Genomic DNA, 14,994 nt, shown 5'->3' with positions numbered 1-14,994 from the left:
AGGAGGGAAAGAAGAAGGGAAAAGGTGGGGTCAAAAGGGGAAACCTGACCAGGGATGAGACTTTTATTGCTGAATCCACAGTGATGTATTGTGGGATTTCGGATACAGGATATTTTTCAGAACCCTTGGACCTTGAAGATGGTGTCAGTAGTTAGTTCAGTACTTGTGTACCACTGGAATGATGGAACTGCCGTGCATCCGGTATGGAACCTGGTATATGGGTTTAATGGTGATATCGAAGTCTGGAAAATGGAGGAAATGACGTTGACTTTTCTAGAAAGAGCCCACAGATGAGAATGTTGGGGGGGGGGGGGGGACAGGGCTGGCTATTTAAAGGAGAAAACAGCAAGAGTCTCAGAGCCGAGGAGCCATTTGTAGTGTTTATAAAGGCTGAATCCACAACTTAGGAACACAGGACGGGATTTTAATCGGTGTTTAATTGTTGTTATTATTTTTATTTGATTTTTTTCCATCACAGGACCCGCGCACGCGCGCGCACACACACACACACACACACACACACACACACACACACACACACACACACACACATACTCTGACAGAGGAAGAAGGTAAAAATGGGGAAAGACTATTATAAAATCCTGGGCATTGCGAAAGGAGCGGCTGAGGAGGATATTAAGAAGGCGTACAGAAAACAAGCTCTAAAATGGCACCCGGATAAAAACAAAGCGAACAACGCGGCGGAGAAATTCAAGGAGGTCGCTGAAGCTTATGAGGTCCTGAGCGACCCTAAAAAACGAGAAGTATACGACCAATATGGAGAGGAAGGTAAACACACAGCACAGCTTTTCCTCTTAAACAGCGTTTATAAACGTGGGGTTCATTTAGCTCTTCAATAATTACCTTATTTGGGCAAAAAAATAAAATAAAATATTGTGTTTCCATGACAACAGCTCTTATTGTGCGGCTGCAACAAGAGCTGGTGTCATACATCAAGACCTGAGATACCGGTTTACCGTGAAAAGAACCATAAAAATGATATAGAATTTATTTTAAAAGGGGGAAAAATCTAATAAATCCAGCTGATAGACATATAGCCACGCCCACAAAACTCCATATAAGGTTAAGCACTATAAGGTAGCGCTGAAGGTGAGAAAATGACAACTAAACGGTCGTTCTGGTAATACGAGCTGTATTATCCATGGCAGGGACTGAGCTCTCACAGGATGTGCTATGCACTAGTGACACATATGCTAGTGTACATACTACACGTACGCACTAGTGACACATGCTAGTGTACATGCACGTACGCACTAGTGACACATATGCTAGTGTACATACACGTAAGCACTAGTGACACATATGCTAGTGTACATACTACACGTATGCACTAGTGACACATGCTAGTGTACATACACGTACGCACTAGTGACACATATGCTAGTGTACATACATGTACGCACTAGTGACACATATGCTAGTGTACATACACGTATGCACTAGTGACACATATGCTAGTGTACATACATGTACGCACTAGTGACACATATGCTAGTGTACATACTACACGTACACACTAGTGACACATATGCTAGTGTACATACACGTCCACACTAGTGACACATATGCTAGTGTACATATACATATGCACTAGTGACACATATGCTAGTGTACATACACGTACGCACTAGTGACATTTATGCTAGTGTACATACTACACGTACGCACTAGTGACACATATGCTAGTGTACATACATGTACGCACTAGTGACACATATGCTAGTGTACATACTACACATACGCACTAGTGATACATATGCTAGTGTACATACACGTACGCACTAGCGACACATATGCTAGTGTACATACATGTACGCACTAGTGACACATATGCTAGTGTACATACTACACGTACACACTAGTGACACATATGCTAGTGTACATACTACACGTACTCACTAGTGACACATATGCTAGTGTACATACTACATGTACGCACTAGTGACACATATGCTAGAGTACATACTACACGTACGCACTAGTGACACATATGCTAGTGTACATACTACACGTACACACTAGTGACACATGCTAGTGTACATACTACACGTACGCACTAGTGACACATATGCTAGTGTACATACTACACGTACGCACTAGTGACACATATGCTATTGTACATACTACACGTACGCACTAGTGACACATATACTAGTGTACATACACGTAGGCACTAGTGACACATATGCTAGTGTACATACTACACGTACGCACTAGTGACACGTATACTAGTGTACATACACGTAGGCACTAGTGACACATATACTAGAGTACATACTACACGTACGCACTAGTGACACATATGCTAGAGTACATACTACACGTACGCACTAGTGACACATATGCTAGAGTACATACTACACGTACGCACTAGTGACACATATGCTAGAGTACATACTACACGTACGCACTAGCGAGACATATATCTATGTAATATGCCGTACCGATAAAGATATTTAACAGTGTCTGGTGTTGTATTCATCTCATGCTGTTCAGGCCTGAAAGGAGGAGGAGGAGGAGCGTCCGACGGTCAGGGCAGCACCTTCACATACACCTTTCATGGAGACCCGCACGCCACCTTCGCCACCTTCTTTGGTGGCAGCAACCCCTTCGAGATGTTCTTTGGCCGCAAGGTGATCACATTTGGCAAAGGATTTTATCAGTTAAATTGTGTTACAATGTGTTTATTACAATGTTTAACAAAATACACGGGATAGATGATGACAAAGAAGACAAATATCTGGGCGAAAGTGTTCACTTCCTTTTTATTTTGTTTTAATTACAATGTTCCAGGTCTAAATCTATAAAAGTGCCCTTTGGTATTTGTATGATTCTGTTATCAGGTGAATGGTAGAGATGATGAGGACATGGAAGTGGACACCGGTGACCCCTTTGGCTCCTTCACGAGTTTTAATCTGAACGGTTTCCCTCGTGAACGGCAGCCCCGGCGTAAGCAGGACCCGGCCATCTATCACGAACTGCGTGTCTCACTCGAGGAGGTCTTTCACGGCTGCACCAAGCGCATGAAGATCTCACGCCGTCGCCTGAACCCTGACGGCCGCACCACACGCACTGAGGACAAGATCCTGTCCATCGAGATCAAGCGTGGCTGGAAGGAAGGCACCAAAATCACATTCCCGCGCGAAGGCGACGAGTCCCCCGGCTGCATCCCCGCCGACATCGTCTTCGTCATCAAGGACAAGCCGCACCCACACTTCAGGAGGGAAGGGTCCAACATCATCTACCCTGTTCGCATCAGTCTGCGCCAGGTGGGCATCCCAGACTCCAGCTGCAGTAAACTGTCCAAAACTTAATTCAGCTTTTAGCTACAGAAAACAGATGTTTACAGATGTTCAGGGTTTTGCTGATGCATGTTGGAGTAAATGTTGACGTTCACGTTAACAGATTTTTAGAGTCATAGTTACAGATGTTTATGGTCATATTAAGAGATGTTTGCAGTTGTTGGGGTCATGTGACTGGATGTATACAGATGTGAAAGGTATGTTAATGAATGTTAAGAGATGTTTATAGATGCTGAGAATCAGGTTAAGAGATGTTTACAGATGCTGAAGATGTGAATCATGTTTTAAAAAAAAGGGTTATAGCGCTTGCTCGAAAACAGATGTTTACAGATGTTCAGGCTAATGTTAAGGCATGTTTGCCTAGCTGTTCTGTAGATGAGGGTCAAGTTACTTGATTTTTACAGATGTTTGGGCTCGTAGTCATGGATGTTGATGCTCACGTCAAGGCAGAGTCAGATGTCTAGTCTCATGCTGCCATACGTGTACAGATGTTTGTGGTGTGTTAGTTTCTAGACAGCCGGGGTCATAATTCTGCTTTTAAACACATGATGACTGATTTTTACAGCTGTTTACAAATCTCTTCAAATGTCAAGGATCGTGTTTGCAGACGTTTATGTGGGTGTACAGATGTAAAGTGGTGTTTTTAGAGTTGTCGAGGACTGTGTTAACAGATCCTATGGGTGGTGTGTGGACATCACAGCACACTTTTTATCCGTTTATAGCTACGTTTAGAAAAAGACAGCATATAGAAAATGAATCCCCAGCTCTGTGCTTTTAATAGACGGACAGTGTGTTATAGATATATAGATATTTCAGACACTGCGTTCTGTTCGGTACATTTTCATAAGCACTAGCAGTCGTGGTGTTATTATAGCAGAAGGCTGTTATGTAATGTGAACTATGAGCGGCGAGAGTTGATCTCAGCTGTTAAGTGCCAAAAGACGAGCGTTCGCCCACCTAAAGCGCTCTCGACTCCCTAGCAGCTCCTTCTACGGCACAAAGAGCGTGAAGTCAAAGCCGGGGCGGATTTTTCCTTACATACGTGCTGCTAACGTTAATCCAGAGATTAACGGTTACAATCGTTAGCTAACGTCAATTGGATCAGCATTTAACGCTAACGAATATTTATATCTTCAGTTTCTTATTGTGATACTTAATCTGCAGTCACACGAGCAAGCGTGTAGACTCTAGTCGAGTCTCTTGTGGGCGTGGCCTGGGATCGAAGATAGCTGTGTATACAAAGTAAATAAAGCCCTAAAGCCCTAATGTACAAATCGTATATGATAGGGTAAGGTGAAACCGCAGTTATACGATTTAGTCTGGATTTTATCACATTGCGTCCTCAAGCGTAATCGTCAACACAGTGAATCTGAGTAATATTTAGAGAAGGAGTCTCCAGTGTCAACGTAACTTTATTTTTAATGAATGTTTTGATGAAAAATGCTATGGCTGATTGTTTATTTTCTTTTCACTTCCCTTCTTTTCAACGATTGCAGTCGTTGTGCGGTTGCTCGGTTACGGTGTCCACGATAGACGGGAAAACGTGCAATATGAAGATCACGGAGGTTATCAAACCGGGGATGAGGAAGACCATAGCGGGACAGGGGCTGCCTTTCCCAAAGAACCCTGAGCAAAGAGGAGACCTCATAGTGGAGTTTGACGTGAACTTTCCAGAAAGTCTGCCGTCCAACGCCAAGGACGTGCTGAAACGCCACTTACCCGCCTCGTGAAGGGAACGCAGCAGGACTGCGGCGGCGTTAAGTCTCTCCCAACACTCGGACAAATCGCCGACACGCCCCACAAATGTGCAATTTCTCTCTTTTTATTTTATAACTAGTTAGCCAGTGTTTGTTCTTTCATTTAAATTTTTTTTTTTTAATCTATAGGTTGCATGCCCAAATAAGGTCATAAACGTGCAAGTGCAATCTTCATTTCTGAAAGTAAACATCAGATTTGACTCCTTTACATGTAGCTTGCATTGTTTTCATTCTAATTTTGTGACTTTAGAGGAAAGTGTGCACTGATTATAATGTGTTATTATTATTATTATTATTATTATTATTATTATTATTATTATTATTATTATTATACTTTCAAATATGGAAGTGCAGTTAGGAGCCTGATTCGTTTTTTATTTATATATATATATATAGACTTGTTTCTGTGTTTATATATATATATATATATATATATATATATATATATATATATATGTATATATACGTATATATATATATATACGTATATATACATATATATATGTATATATACGTATATATACATATATATATACGTATATATACATATATATATATATATATATATATATATATATATATATATATATATATATATATATATATATATATATAAACACAGAAACAAGTCTGCTGTATTTTTAAAAGAAAAAAATTTTTTTTGTTTATTTTTTCTGCCAGGAACAGGTTTACAAGCAACATTTAGCTTTCTGTCTTCGTAGCTAATGTTATGTTTAATTCTTAGTCAGCTATCAAGCCTAAATTACATTTGTGAATTTTCAAACCCGTGACATTTCGACAGCCTCGAACCGAAATGAACTGAGGTTGTGTTGGACTGTGCAGAAAGACGCAGAAAAATGTAAACCTGCCGTGAAAAGTGCAATATCTACCCATGCGCTTCAATCATGTAGCGGAAAAGTGCAATTTCTTTTATTAAAGAATTTTTAAAAAATTACAGCGATTTTTTTTTATTTTATTTAATTTTTTTTAAGGCATCCAGGAAGCTTTGAACGATTTTTTACACGGTGTTCTATTATTTCTGTTACGTGAATAAATAGTCATTCATTTTTTAAAGCTAATCTTTTAATACAATTTAAAAAAATTAAACAATTCCTATAATTATATAACTATAAATCACAATAAATAATGTCTACTTTAATAGAATTTACATTTTATTTTTGAGGAACAAGAATCTTTAAAGACAAATCTGTGTTTGTTTTTTTTAAATAATTGGATTATGTCCATAAAATAAATTAAGGGTCAGTGTTTTTTTTAACGAAGAATTTAATATTAATTATATTATAAAAAAATTTTTTTATATATTTTATTTTATTCTTTAGTATTATATCATTTTTAACACTTTGAAAGGATTCCTGGCTGAAATTATTTTGTGTGTGTTCATTGTGGCGACTGATTTGGATTTTGTTTTCATTTTAGTTTCTTGAAAAGAATAAAAAGATTTTAGTCATTTTAGATTGTTGGTTATAGTCTAGATGTTTTTGTTCTTATTTCGGGGTTTTTAACCAATGAGGCGGGTGAGAACTACAGATGTTGAGAAAGAGAACTAGAGATGTTGAGAAATAGAAATAGAGATGTTGATGTTGTTGTAAAGTTGCCACATGTGCACTAGGGGGCGCCACGTGTTTAGCTGCAGCGTGGAACAGGCGGATTACCTGGTGAATGGAATCATGGGCTCGTGTTCTCAGGGACACGTGATATTGTGATATATTACTTATCTATCTATCTGTTTATTTCTCTCTCTCTCTCTCTTTCTGCCTCTCTCTATCATACATGTGTTTTTACAGGAACATGAATATAACAATGAATATAACCCCCCCAGTCATGAATGTCCGTATTTATGAACGAGTTGCTGTTTTGATGTAAATTTGACACGTGTTTGTTCCATATTAAACGTGTGTGTACGTGTTTGCATTAATAACCCCACTGCATGCCGTACACCTGACGCAGGTAAATGACTTTCTGTATGACGTAGCGCGGTCCTCTGTCGGTGTGCGCGTGCGCACTCAGCGCTGTTGGAGCCTTGGTGTTGTTTGCGCACCGACGGTCAGAGTTTGTGTAATAACGAGGAAACGCGCTTCCGGTTTGTTTTCCATACCGAGTCTGTTTATCGGTCAGAGTTTGTGTTGGCGATTGGAATAAGATCAGTGTCTGAAACAGGTGGTTTAGTCTAATGCTGTAGTGCGCGTTCTGTACCTGCCGCGCGGATTTATTGCTCCCCCTCTTCTTCATCCTCCTCCTCCTCCTCCTCCTGCTCTCCACCTGCCCTGATTCCCCGGTGAGGAGCGCGAGATGCCTTTGGGCCTGCGGAAGAAGAAGAAGTTGCGGGAGAGCCTGGTGGAGAATGAGGAGATCGGTGGAAGTGGTGGAGCAGGAGGAAGCGTCGGAGGGCACACGGGAAAGAGCGCTGCCGTTAACGGAGGAGGAACCGGAGGTCTCGCGCCACCGCCTGCGAACCTGCGCCCCAAACTCGTGTTCCACACGCAGCTCGCGCACGGCAGCCCCACCGGCCGCATCGAGGGCTTCAGTAACGTTAAAGAGCTGTACGCTAAAATCGCAGAGGCTTTCAATCTCAACACGACCGAGGTAACAACAACACAAATAATTACACACAGGGGACTTTATTCCTAGGACCTTCTAAGTCTTTCAGTAAACTGTTACACTTTTACCTCTTCACTATATCAACATTGCATGTACGACCTGTCTGTCTGTCCACCTGTCCATCCATCTGTCACCTGAATAAAGTGCACCATTAATCATGAAGCCACAGAAAGTTCCATTGTGCGCGTGTGTGTGTGAGAGAGAAATGAACCAGGCCCAGTGTGTGTCTTGTAATAACACAGTCTGTGGTTTGTTCAAATTTTCACCAGCAGCAAGCCGTGTGTGTATGTGATGGGTGTGGTGTGTGTGTGTGTGTGTGTGTGAATGTATATATAATAATACATCTCACACTCATCTACGTTTAAACTCCTAAATCTCAGATATTAAGAAAGTCTAATATTAGATATATTGATTGTAGTGTTAACTGAATAACTGACACACAACATGGGGTGGGGGGTGTATATTGCGTAAACGTATGAATATATCAAACACTATCCATCTAAGGATCATAGATTTGATGTGCATTATTCGTTAAAGAAATAATAAGAAAAAAGGCTGATTAATCATTCCGGATGAATCATTGAAACCAGTCAAGCAGGTCAGTGGGTGTGTGAGGTGCCAAAAGTTTACTGGAAGGCAAACAGCATGACGTGTTGATTGTTAAGTCATTTATTTGAACCAGTGAAGCATCAAAAATAACATACACACACTTAATATAGTCACTCAGTTGATGTTAAGTCAATTACTTATGAACGTCTTAGCAAACTTACTTAAACTAGTAAACTAGTAGCCAAGCTTGTTATCTTAGCAAACTAACATTCAGCTAGCTATACAACAATGTGCTGTGACAGGCTCAGAAATCGCAAGCAAATAAAAAAAGATACTTCACAATTATATGGGGGGACAGGAGGAAAAACAACTGTGACACTAGCAACAATTATATAATTATCATTCTAGTGCTAGACTAACTAATTAAACTCATGTTAGCTTGTATACTGTGCTTTATAACAATAAGCTAGCTGTTCTGTTGTGTTAACCACAAGGTTGCTATGGAACTAGCAACCACCATGCTAATTTTATCCAAGTGTTTTGACTAAAAATGCTGAAAAATCCCTTAGCTCAGCCCAGTTAGCAAAGAAACTAGAATTCGGCTAATTACTGTGTAATGTAAAGTAGTAGCCAAGGTTGCTAGCAAGCTTGGTTAAGTATTTGATGATTAGATGGATTTGGTTTGTGGTGTTTTAATTCATTTCAGAGCAACACAGATAAAACACTGAACACATGAGGTAAAAAGTTGCTAGGATTTGTGTGTCGTTGAAGTTTTCGAGTCTCGTCCTCTTCACAGATGGATAATTTAACAGGAAGAGGCTTTCCTAAATGCTCAGCGTCGGCGGGGTCGCTGTTTCTGGGCTTTGACAGGAAGTCCCTCACGTCCTGAGGGGTGGAAACGGACGATGAGTTCAGATACCGTGAGCCGAGTTAAAAAGCGGTTATTCAGTAAAGGTTTTTGATACGCCAACATACTGCTTAACAGGATTAATGCATCGTTTCGGATGACTGCGTTATCGTTTGTACATAATAATTAAGCGACTGATACTTGTGCGAAATATTTCACTAGAAATTGGGCAGGGATTTACTTAGTAGCATGTTTCATACGCTGATTAAAGCGAATGGCTTCACAATAGAGACCAGGCTGTAAAGTTAACAGGGTGTGGATTGGACTTTATCACACCGTTCGAAGTCCGTTTGTTGGGAGCGTCAACGAGACACAAAGGCACGTGTCTGAGCTCCCTGCGCTCATTTGTTTGGAGTTTGAATGCTAGTGTTGTTGAATGTGTCAGCCGCCTTGTGGACTTCAGCTTCAGGGAGCAGGACGTGAGCAGGTGGAGAAAATGCGAGTATCAGAACGTGAAAGAACTCGCCCTGAACCTGTTGGTCTTCCAGTCGGGTCTGTGGTGATGTAAGTCGTGTGTGTAGCGCTTTGTAGAACAGACTTCGCCTCCTCTGTGGCTAAAGGTTACTATAGGCCTGAAGCTCAACTGTAGGCCCTGACGTACACTGAAGGATATCATACACCCCACCCTGCCCCCAGACAGAAACAAGATATCCCTCACTCACTCCCTCCCTCCCTCTCTCTCTCTCCCTCTCTCTCTCCCTCCCTGCCCGTGAACATATTTTACACCTGTGAAAAGCTCTGGCTCTTTTGTTTCGCAGCTGAGTGGAATGTATTCAAACGCAAACTTGGCCAAGTCATGCACAAGGTTTCGTCGTCTTGTAGCTCTGGATAATTGCATAGACGAGTAAAGACGTGACGACGTCCTTCACAGCGATTAGAATATGAAGGATTCATTCATTATCTACCGCTTATATGAACTTCTCGGGTCACGGGGAGCCTGTGCCTATCTCAGGCGTCATCGGGCATCGAGGCAGGATACACCCTGGATGGAGTGCCAACCCATCGCAGGGCACACACACACTCTCATTCACTCACACACTACGGACAATTTTCCAGAGATGCCAATCAACCTACCATGCATGTCTTTTAAACTGGTGGAGGAAACCGGAGTACCCGGAGGAAACCCCCGAGGCACGGGGAGAACATGCAAACTCCACACACACAAGGTGGAGGTGGGAATCGAACCCCCGACCCTGGAGGTGTGCTAACCACTAATCCACTGCCCCCCAGGAAGGATTTAGTTTTTCAAAAAGTTTTCAATTTTGTTATTTATTTATTTGCGGGTTAAATAAACATCATAAAGGAGACATTTATGGACGACGTGAACGAGCGGTTACTATAGAAACGCTAACGTATTAGAGCAAGATTTACAGCTTCGCTGCAGCCAGGGCTGCTGCTATGAAGGGGAAATGGATCCAAACCATTCCGTCCAATCAGAATCGAGGATTCGACAGGATTCGCCGTTCAATAAGGCGTAAAAACGATATGAAGTTTATTCCTTAGTGAGTTCTTTTAAATGTAAACCCGAAGTAGCCCAAATGCTTTAAATAGCGGAGAGAAAACGCGGATACACTTTAAACCTGGTTTATGATTAACAAGCGCAGATGATGCACATTCCGCTCCCACAGTCACGTCGTATTAACCGCTCAGTGAAACTTATTAAAGAGTCGTTTAAACTGCATTTCTCCTCCGCAGAGACTCAGCGTTTTTAACCCGGTTAATGTTTTAAAGGCAGAAAAATCTGAGCTAGAGGTTGGTGCGTATGGATGCAAGGACGAATGGATGGATGGATGAATGAATAAGTGAGCAGAGATTTAATAATAAATAAGAAAGCAGGGATTTAATAAAGCACAGTTTTAGTTTTTAGTTATCAGCTGTGGGAGCTGTCTGCCGGTGCTGCCAAGTACATAAACATGAAACGTTTCAGCCCAGAAAGCAGAATAAAAACTACTGCGTACTGAACTGAAAGACGTGTGTGTGTGTGTGTGTGTGTGTGTGTGTGTTTAGCTAGTTACAGGTGTGTGTGTGTGTGTGTGTGTGTGTGTTTGATTAGCTAGTTACAGATAGGTGTGTGTGTGTGTGTGTTTGATTAGCTAGTTACAGATAGGTGTGTGTGTGTGTGTGTGTGTGTGTGATTAGCTGGTTACAGATAGGTATGTGTGTGTGTGTGTGTGTGTGTGTGTGTGTGATTAGCTGGTTACAGATAGGTATGTGTGTGTGTGTGTGTGTGTGTGTGTGTGTGTGTGTGTGTGTGTGTGTGTGTGTGTGTGATTAGCTAGTTACAGGTAGGTGTGTGTGTGTGTGTGATTAGCTAGTTACAGGTAGGTGTGTGTGTGTGTGTGTGATTAGCTAGTTACAGGTAGGTGTGTGTGTGTGTTTGATTAGCTAGTTACAGGTAGGTGTGTGTGTGTTTTGATTAGCTAGTTACAGGTAGGTGTGTGTGTGTTTGATTAGCTATTTACAGGTAGGGGTGTGTGTGTGTGTGTGTAAGAGATTTGCTACTTGTCTGTATGTGTGTGTGTGTAAGTAAGTGAAGCTTTTTGTACTATGGGAGCTGCGTCAGGATGGAGGAAGAGGAGCATCCTGTGCTCTTGAGACGTGTTCGTGACGGGCAGCGTGATGTCAGTGGCAGCCTTGGCAACGGGTCTGTGAGTGCCTGTGAATTTGCCACATACGTGTGTGTGTGAGTCCTTTCATTCTAAAATCCTCTCCATGCTCCCATTTAATCCGGCCTCTTTATACGCTCTGGTAACCATGGGCAACATGCCTATGAATGTGTGTGTGTCAGCTGGTGTGTGTCCACAGAGTACACACGTTACACAAGGGGCAAAAGACTGGCCAGTTTTGTTCCCTCTGCATCCAAAAGCTACCCTGATTACCCTCGTACAGTCCGTGTGGTGTTTTATTGTTTACACACACTCCTTATCTTGTCGGTTCAGAGGACGGGGAGCAGATCGGCAGATGTTTAATATCTGTTAAAGGTCGGGAGATGTTTAGTAGTGCGTCCTTCAGAGCTCGACAGGTTGCCAGATCTCCCTTTTATCATCCGAGTAGGCAAACGTGTTGTGATCTCATTACTGCTCATGTATAGTTGATTAATACAAAACGCTACACACACACACACACACACACACACACACACACACACACACACACACACACACACTCCAGTGTCAGTGGGGTTTCCTAGTAACATTTAGAGCCACTATAATGTAAGAGCAGGAAGTACCGGTGCAGTGAATTATGGGTAAAGTACAGTGTAATATGAGGTCCGAGGCTCTCTTAGGGAAATGTAACGCTTTACATACACACAAAGTCCCAGCACAACACACACACACGACACATGATACACATCCACCATAATACCCCAAGGTTCTCCATATCATCTTTTTTAACCGGTGAAAAATTCATAACCATAACCAGCTTTCGTGACTATTAAGAGTTCCGCGTCTATTGTCTATTTCTGGTCACAGATCCTGTTTTGCACGCTGAACACACACAAAATCGACATGGAGAAGCTGCTCGGAGGTCAGATCGGCCTGGAGGACTTCATCTTCGCTCACGTGAAAGGCATCAAGAAGGAGGTGGAGGTGTTCAAGGCGGAGGACGCGCTGGGCCTCACCATCACGGACAACGGCGGTGGATTCGCCTTCATCAAGGTGCGACCAGAACTTTGCATCACAAACACTGGGTTTTCCCCCTCAAATCCCATAAGGAAGGTGGGGCAAAACTTCGCAGTATTATGCAAATGAGAAGCAAATACAGGAGAACGGCAGCCAATCAGCTTGCTCCGTGTGTAACATGAAACCGGGTCACTGCTAACGATCGCGCAGCAAGTTTAAATCTCGTGTGTGATAAAACAAAAAACAAAACAGTGTTTGTAAAACGACTAGAATGAACAGACCGAAAGCACGACGCAGAAACGACGCCTCGGTCATCCCGCGGGTCGGTTCGAGTAGATTTCTTTTCACTTTATGCAAAACCAAACATTTTCCTGTCTCACTCTGTCCGTAGCGTATAAAGGAGGGCAGCGTGGCAGACGGCGTGAAGGTGATCTGTGTGGGTGACCATATCGAGTGCATTAACGGGAAGAACATCGTGGGGACGCGGCACTATGAAGTCGCTCGCATGCTTAAGGATCTGCCCAAAAATCAGACCTTCAAGCTCAAGCTGGTGGAACCCATGAAGGCTTTTGGTGAGTTTTTTTAAATATTTTTTTAAAGACCATAGTTTCCTACAAACCCAGGTGTTTGTCTCAGGTGGCCAGGTGATGTTTTCTTTAATATCTGGTCAGCAGCAGAGCCAAATGTCTTGGCACCCCCTTTGTGTGTAGGAGCTCGATGGAGCACATAATGTAGCTGCTTCTTCTTTTTTTGAGTGAGTTTCGTCTGACTTTGTGATGTTACAGAGATGCTGGAGCCCAGATCGAAAGGATCCAAGCCTCAGGGGGAGGGGCGGATCGGCACGGGACGTGAGACTCTGAGACTCCGCTCCAAAGGACCGGCCACCGTGGAGGAAATGGTGATTCCCGTTCACGACGGTTCTGATGTTTTTTTTGTTTTTTTGTTTTTTTGGGTCTTTTGCGTTTTAAATGCTAAACAACTTCTTGTGCAGCCCACAGAGTTTGAAGAGAAGGCGGTAAAAAAAGTGGACGACCTCCTGGAGAGCTACATGGGCATCCGGGACACGGAATTAGGTGAACGTCGTCTCGTTCTTGTTCCAGAGTTGAAAAACAACTCTAAAGTTAAGCACAACTTCATATCGGTCACGTTTCTGTATTAAAAACAATTGGTTAAAACTTTCGCCGTCTTTGGTTCCGTCTCTCGCAGCCGCCACGATGGTGGAAGTCGGACGCGACAAGGTGAACCCGGACGAGTTCGCCGAGGCTCTGGACCAGGCTCTGGGAGACTTCGCCTTCCCCGACGAGTTCGTGTTCGACGTCTGGGGAGCCATCGGAGACGCCAAGCAGGGACGCTTTTAGGCTAACGTTTAGATTAAACAGCACGCGATCAGTAGCAAGTGCTGTTTATCACTGTGACCTTAGGAGGAAAACACACACACACACACACACACACACACACACACACACACACACACACACACACACACACTACAGCTCACTCGAAGTGTACTTACTCTCCTGGATAGCATTCCTTACCACTTTTGTATCCGGTACATCCGGACATTTTAAAATATCGTCTCCCGTCCGATTCAACCCCCGTTAGCTGTTTAGATTCCGTGGTTACGATGAAGGACGCTTTTCCGTAAGCATCCGTAATAGCATTTTATTGGAACGAACGGAATCGCGCTTTAATTTGCGGACGCCGTGCGAGACTCGCTTCGTTTGTTTTTGTTTGTTTTAAACAACCTCAGTTACATCACCGAGGCCTGAAACAGGACGTAAACGAGGTTTTTACACACACGACAAAATCAGGACATGTGCCATAGTCACGTGATTCGACACCAATTAGCAATTCAGGGTACTTTTTTTTTCCTGTAACCATCTCCTCTGTTTATTATCGGCAGGGATGCGCTTTAACATCGGCTCACGCCTGCACGTTTTTAGATCGTTTTGTACGTGAAAAGATTTAACAGTCCACGTCTTGGCCCGACGAAGGATCATGTGAATCCGTCCGGACGCGTGTTAAAGATATTTATGGTTTAGCATGGAAAAATGTTCTAGTAACTTTAGACAAAGGGTGATTTTTTTTTGTACAGAATATGAACATTTAATCATCTTCATTTTATAGCTGGATAGATTTATAATCTTTTAATTTATTTGTTCAATAAAATCATTTATAACACTTTCCAGTGATTCCCTGTTCATTTCTGCTGCTGT

At 42.5% G+C, this 14,994-nt stretch overlaps 2 protein-coding genes across 4 annotated transcripts; both read left to right on the top strand.

Moving 5' to 3' along the window:
- The first annotated feature begins 306 nt into the window (after positions 1-306).
- Positions 307-5,288, top strand: dnajb4 (DnaJ heat shock protein family (Hsp40) member B4). Its single transcript, XM_027156756.2, has 4 exons — positions 307-789; positions 2,518-2,654; positions 2,865-3,290; positions 4,820-5,288. The coding sequence occupies exons 1-4, from the start codon at positions 579-581 to the stop codon at positions 5,051-5,053; spliced, it is 1,008 nt and encodes a 335-aa protein (XP_027012557.1). The 5' UTR covers positions 307-578; the 3' UTR covers positions 5,054-5,288.
- Positions 5,289-7,085: 1,797 nt separating this feature from the next.
- gipc2 (GIPC PDZ domain containing family, member 2) lies at positions 7,086-14,962 on the top strand. 3 transcript variants are annotated; one of them, XR_007144374.1, is made up of 7 exons: positions 7,086-7,684; positions 12,629-12,814; positions 13,170-13,350; positions 13,564-13,676; positions 13,770-13,851; positions 13,985-14,206; positions 14,239-14,962. XR_007144374.1 is itself a non-coding variant. In XM_027156754.2 (6 exons), the coding sequence occupies exons 1-6, from the start codon at positions 7,391-7,393 to the stop codon at positions 14,134-14,136; spliced, it is 1,008 nt and encodes a 335-aa protein (XP_027012555.1). In that variant the 5' UTR covers positions 7,086-7,390; the 3' UTR covers positions 14,137-14,962. The 3 variants fall into 3 exon arrangements, 2 of the variants coding, with proteins under 2 accessions (XP_027012555.1, XP_027012556.1); XM_027156754.2 differs by having other exon boundaries at positions 13,985-14,962; XM_027156755.2 differs by lacking the exon at positions 7,086-7,684 and adding an exon at positions 11,619-11,803 and having other exon boundaries at positions 13,985-14,962.
- The last annotated feature ends 32 nt before the right edge of the window (positions 14,963-14,994 follow it).

Source organism: Tachysurus fulvidraco, chromosome 1 (genome assembly GCF_022655615.1).
Source record: "Tachysurus fulvidraco isolate hzauxx_2018 chromosome 1, HZAU_PFXX_2.0, whole genome shotgun sequence".
Lineage (NCBI taxonomy): Eukaryota > Metazoa > Chordata > Actinopteri > Siluriformes > Bagridae > Tachysurus > Tachysurus fulvidraco.
The sequence above is the reverse complement of the archived record's forward strand: the minus strand, read 5'-3'. Positions and strand labels throughout refer to the sequence as shown.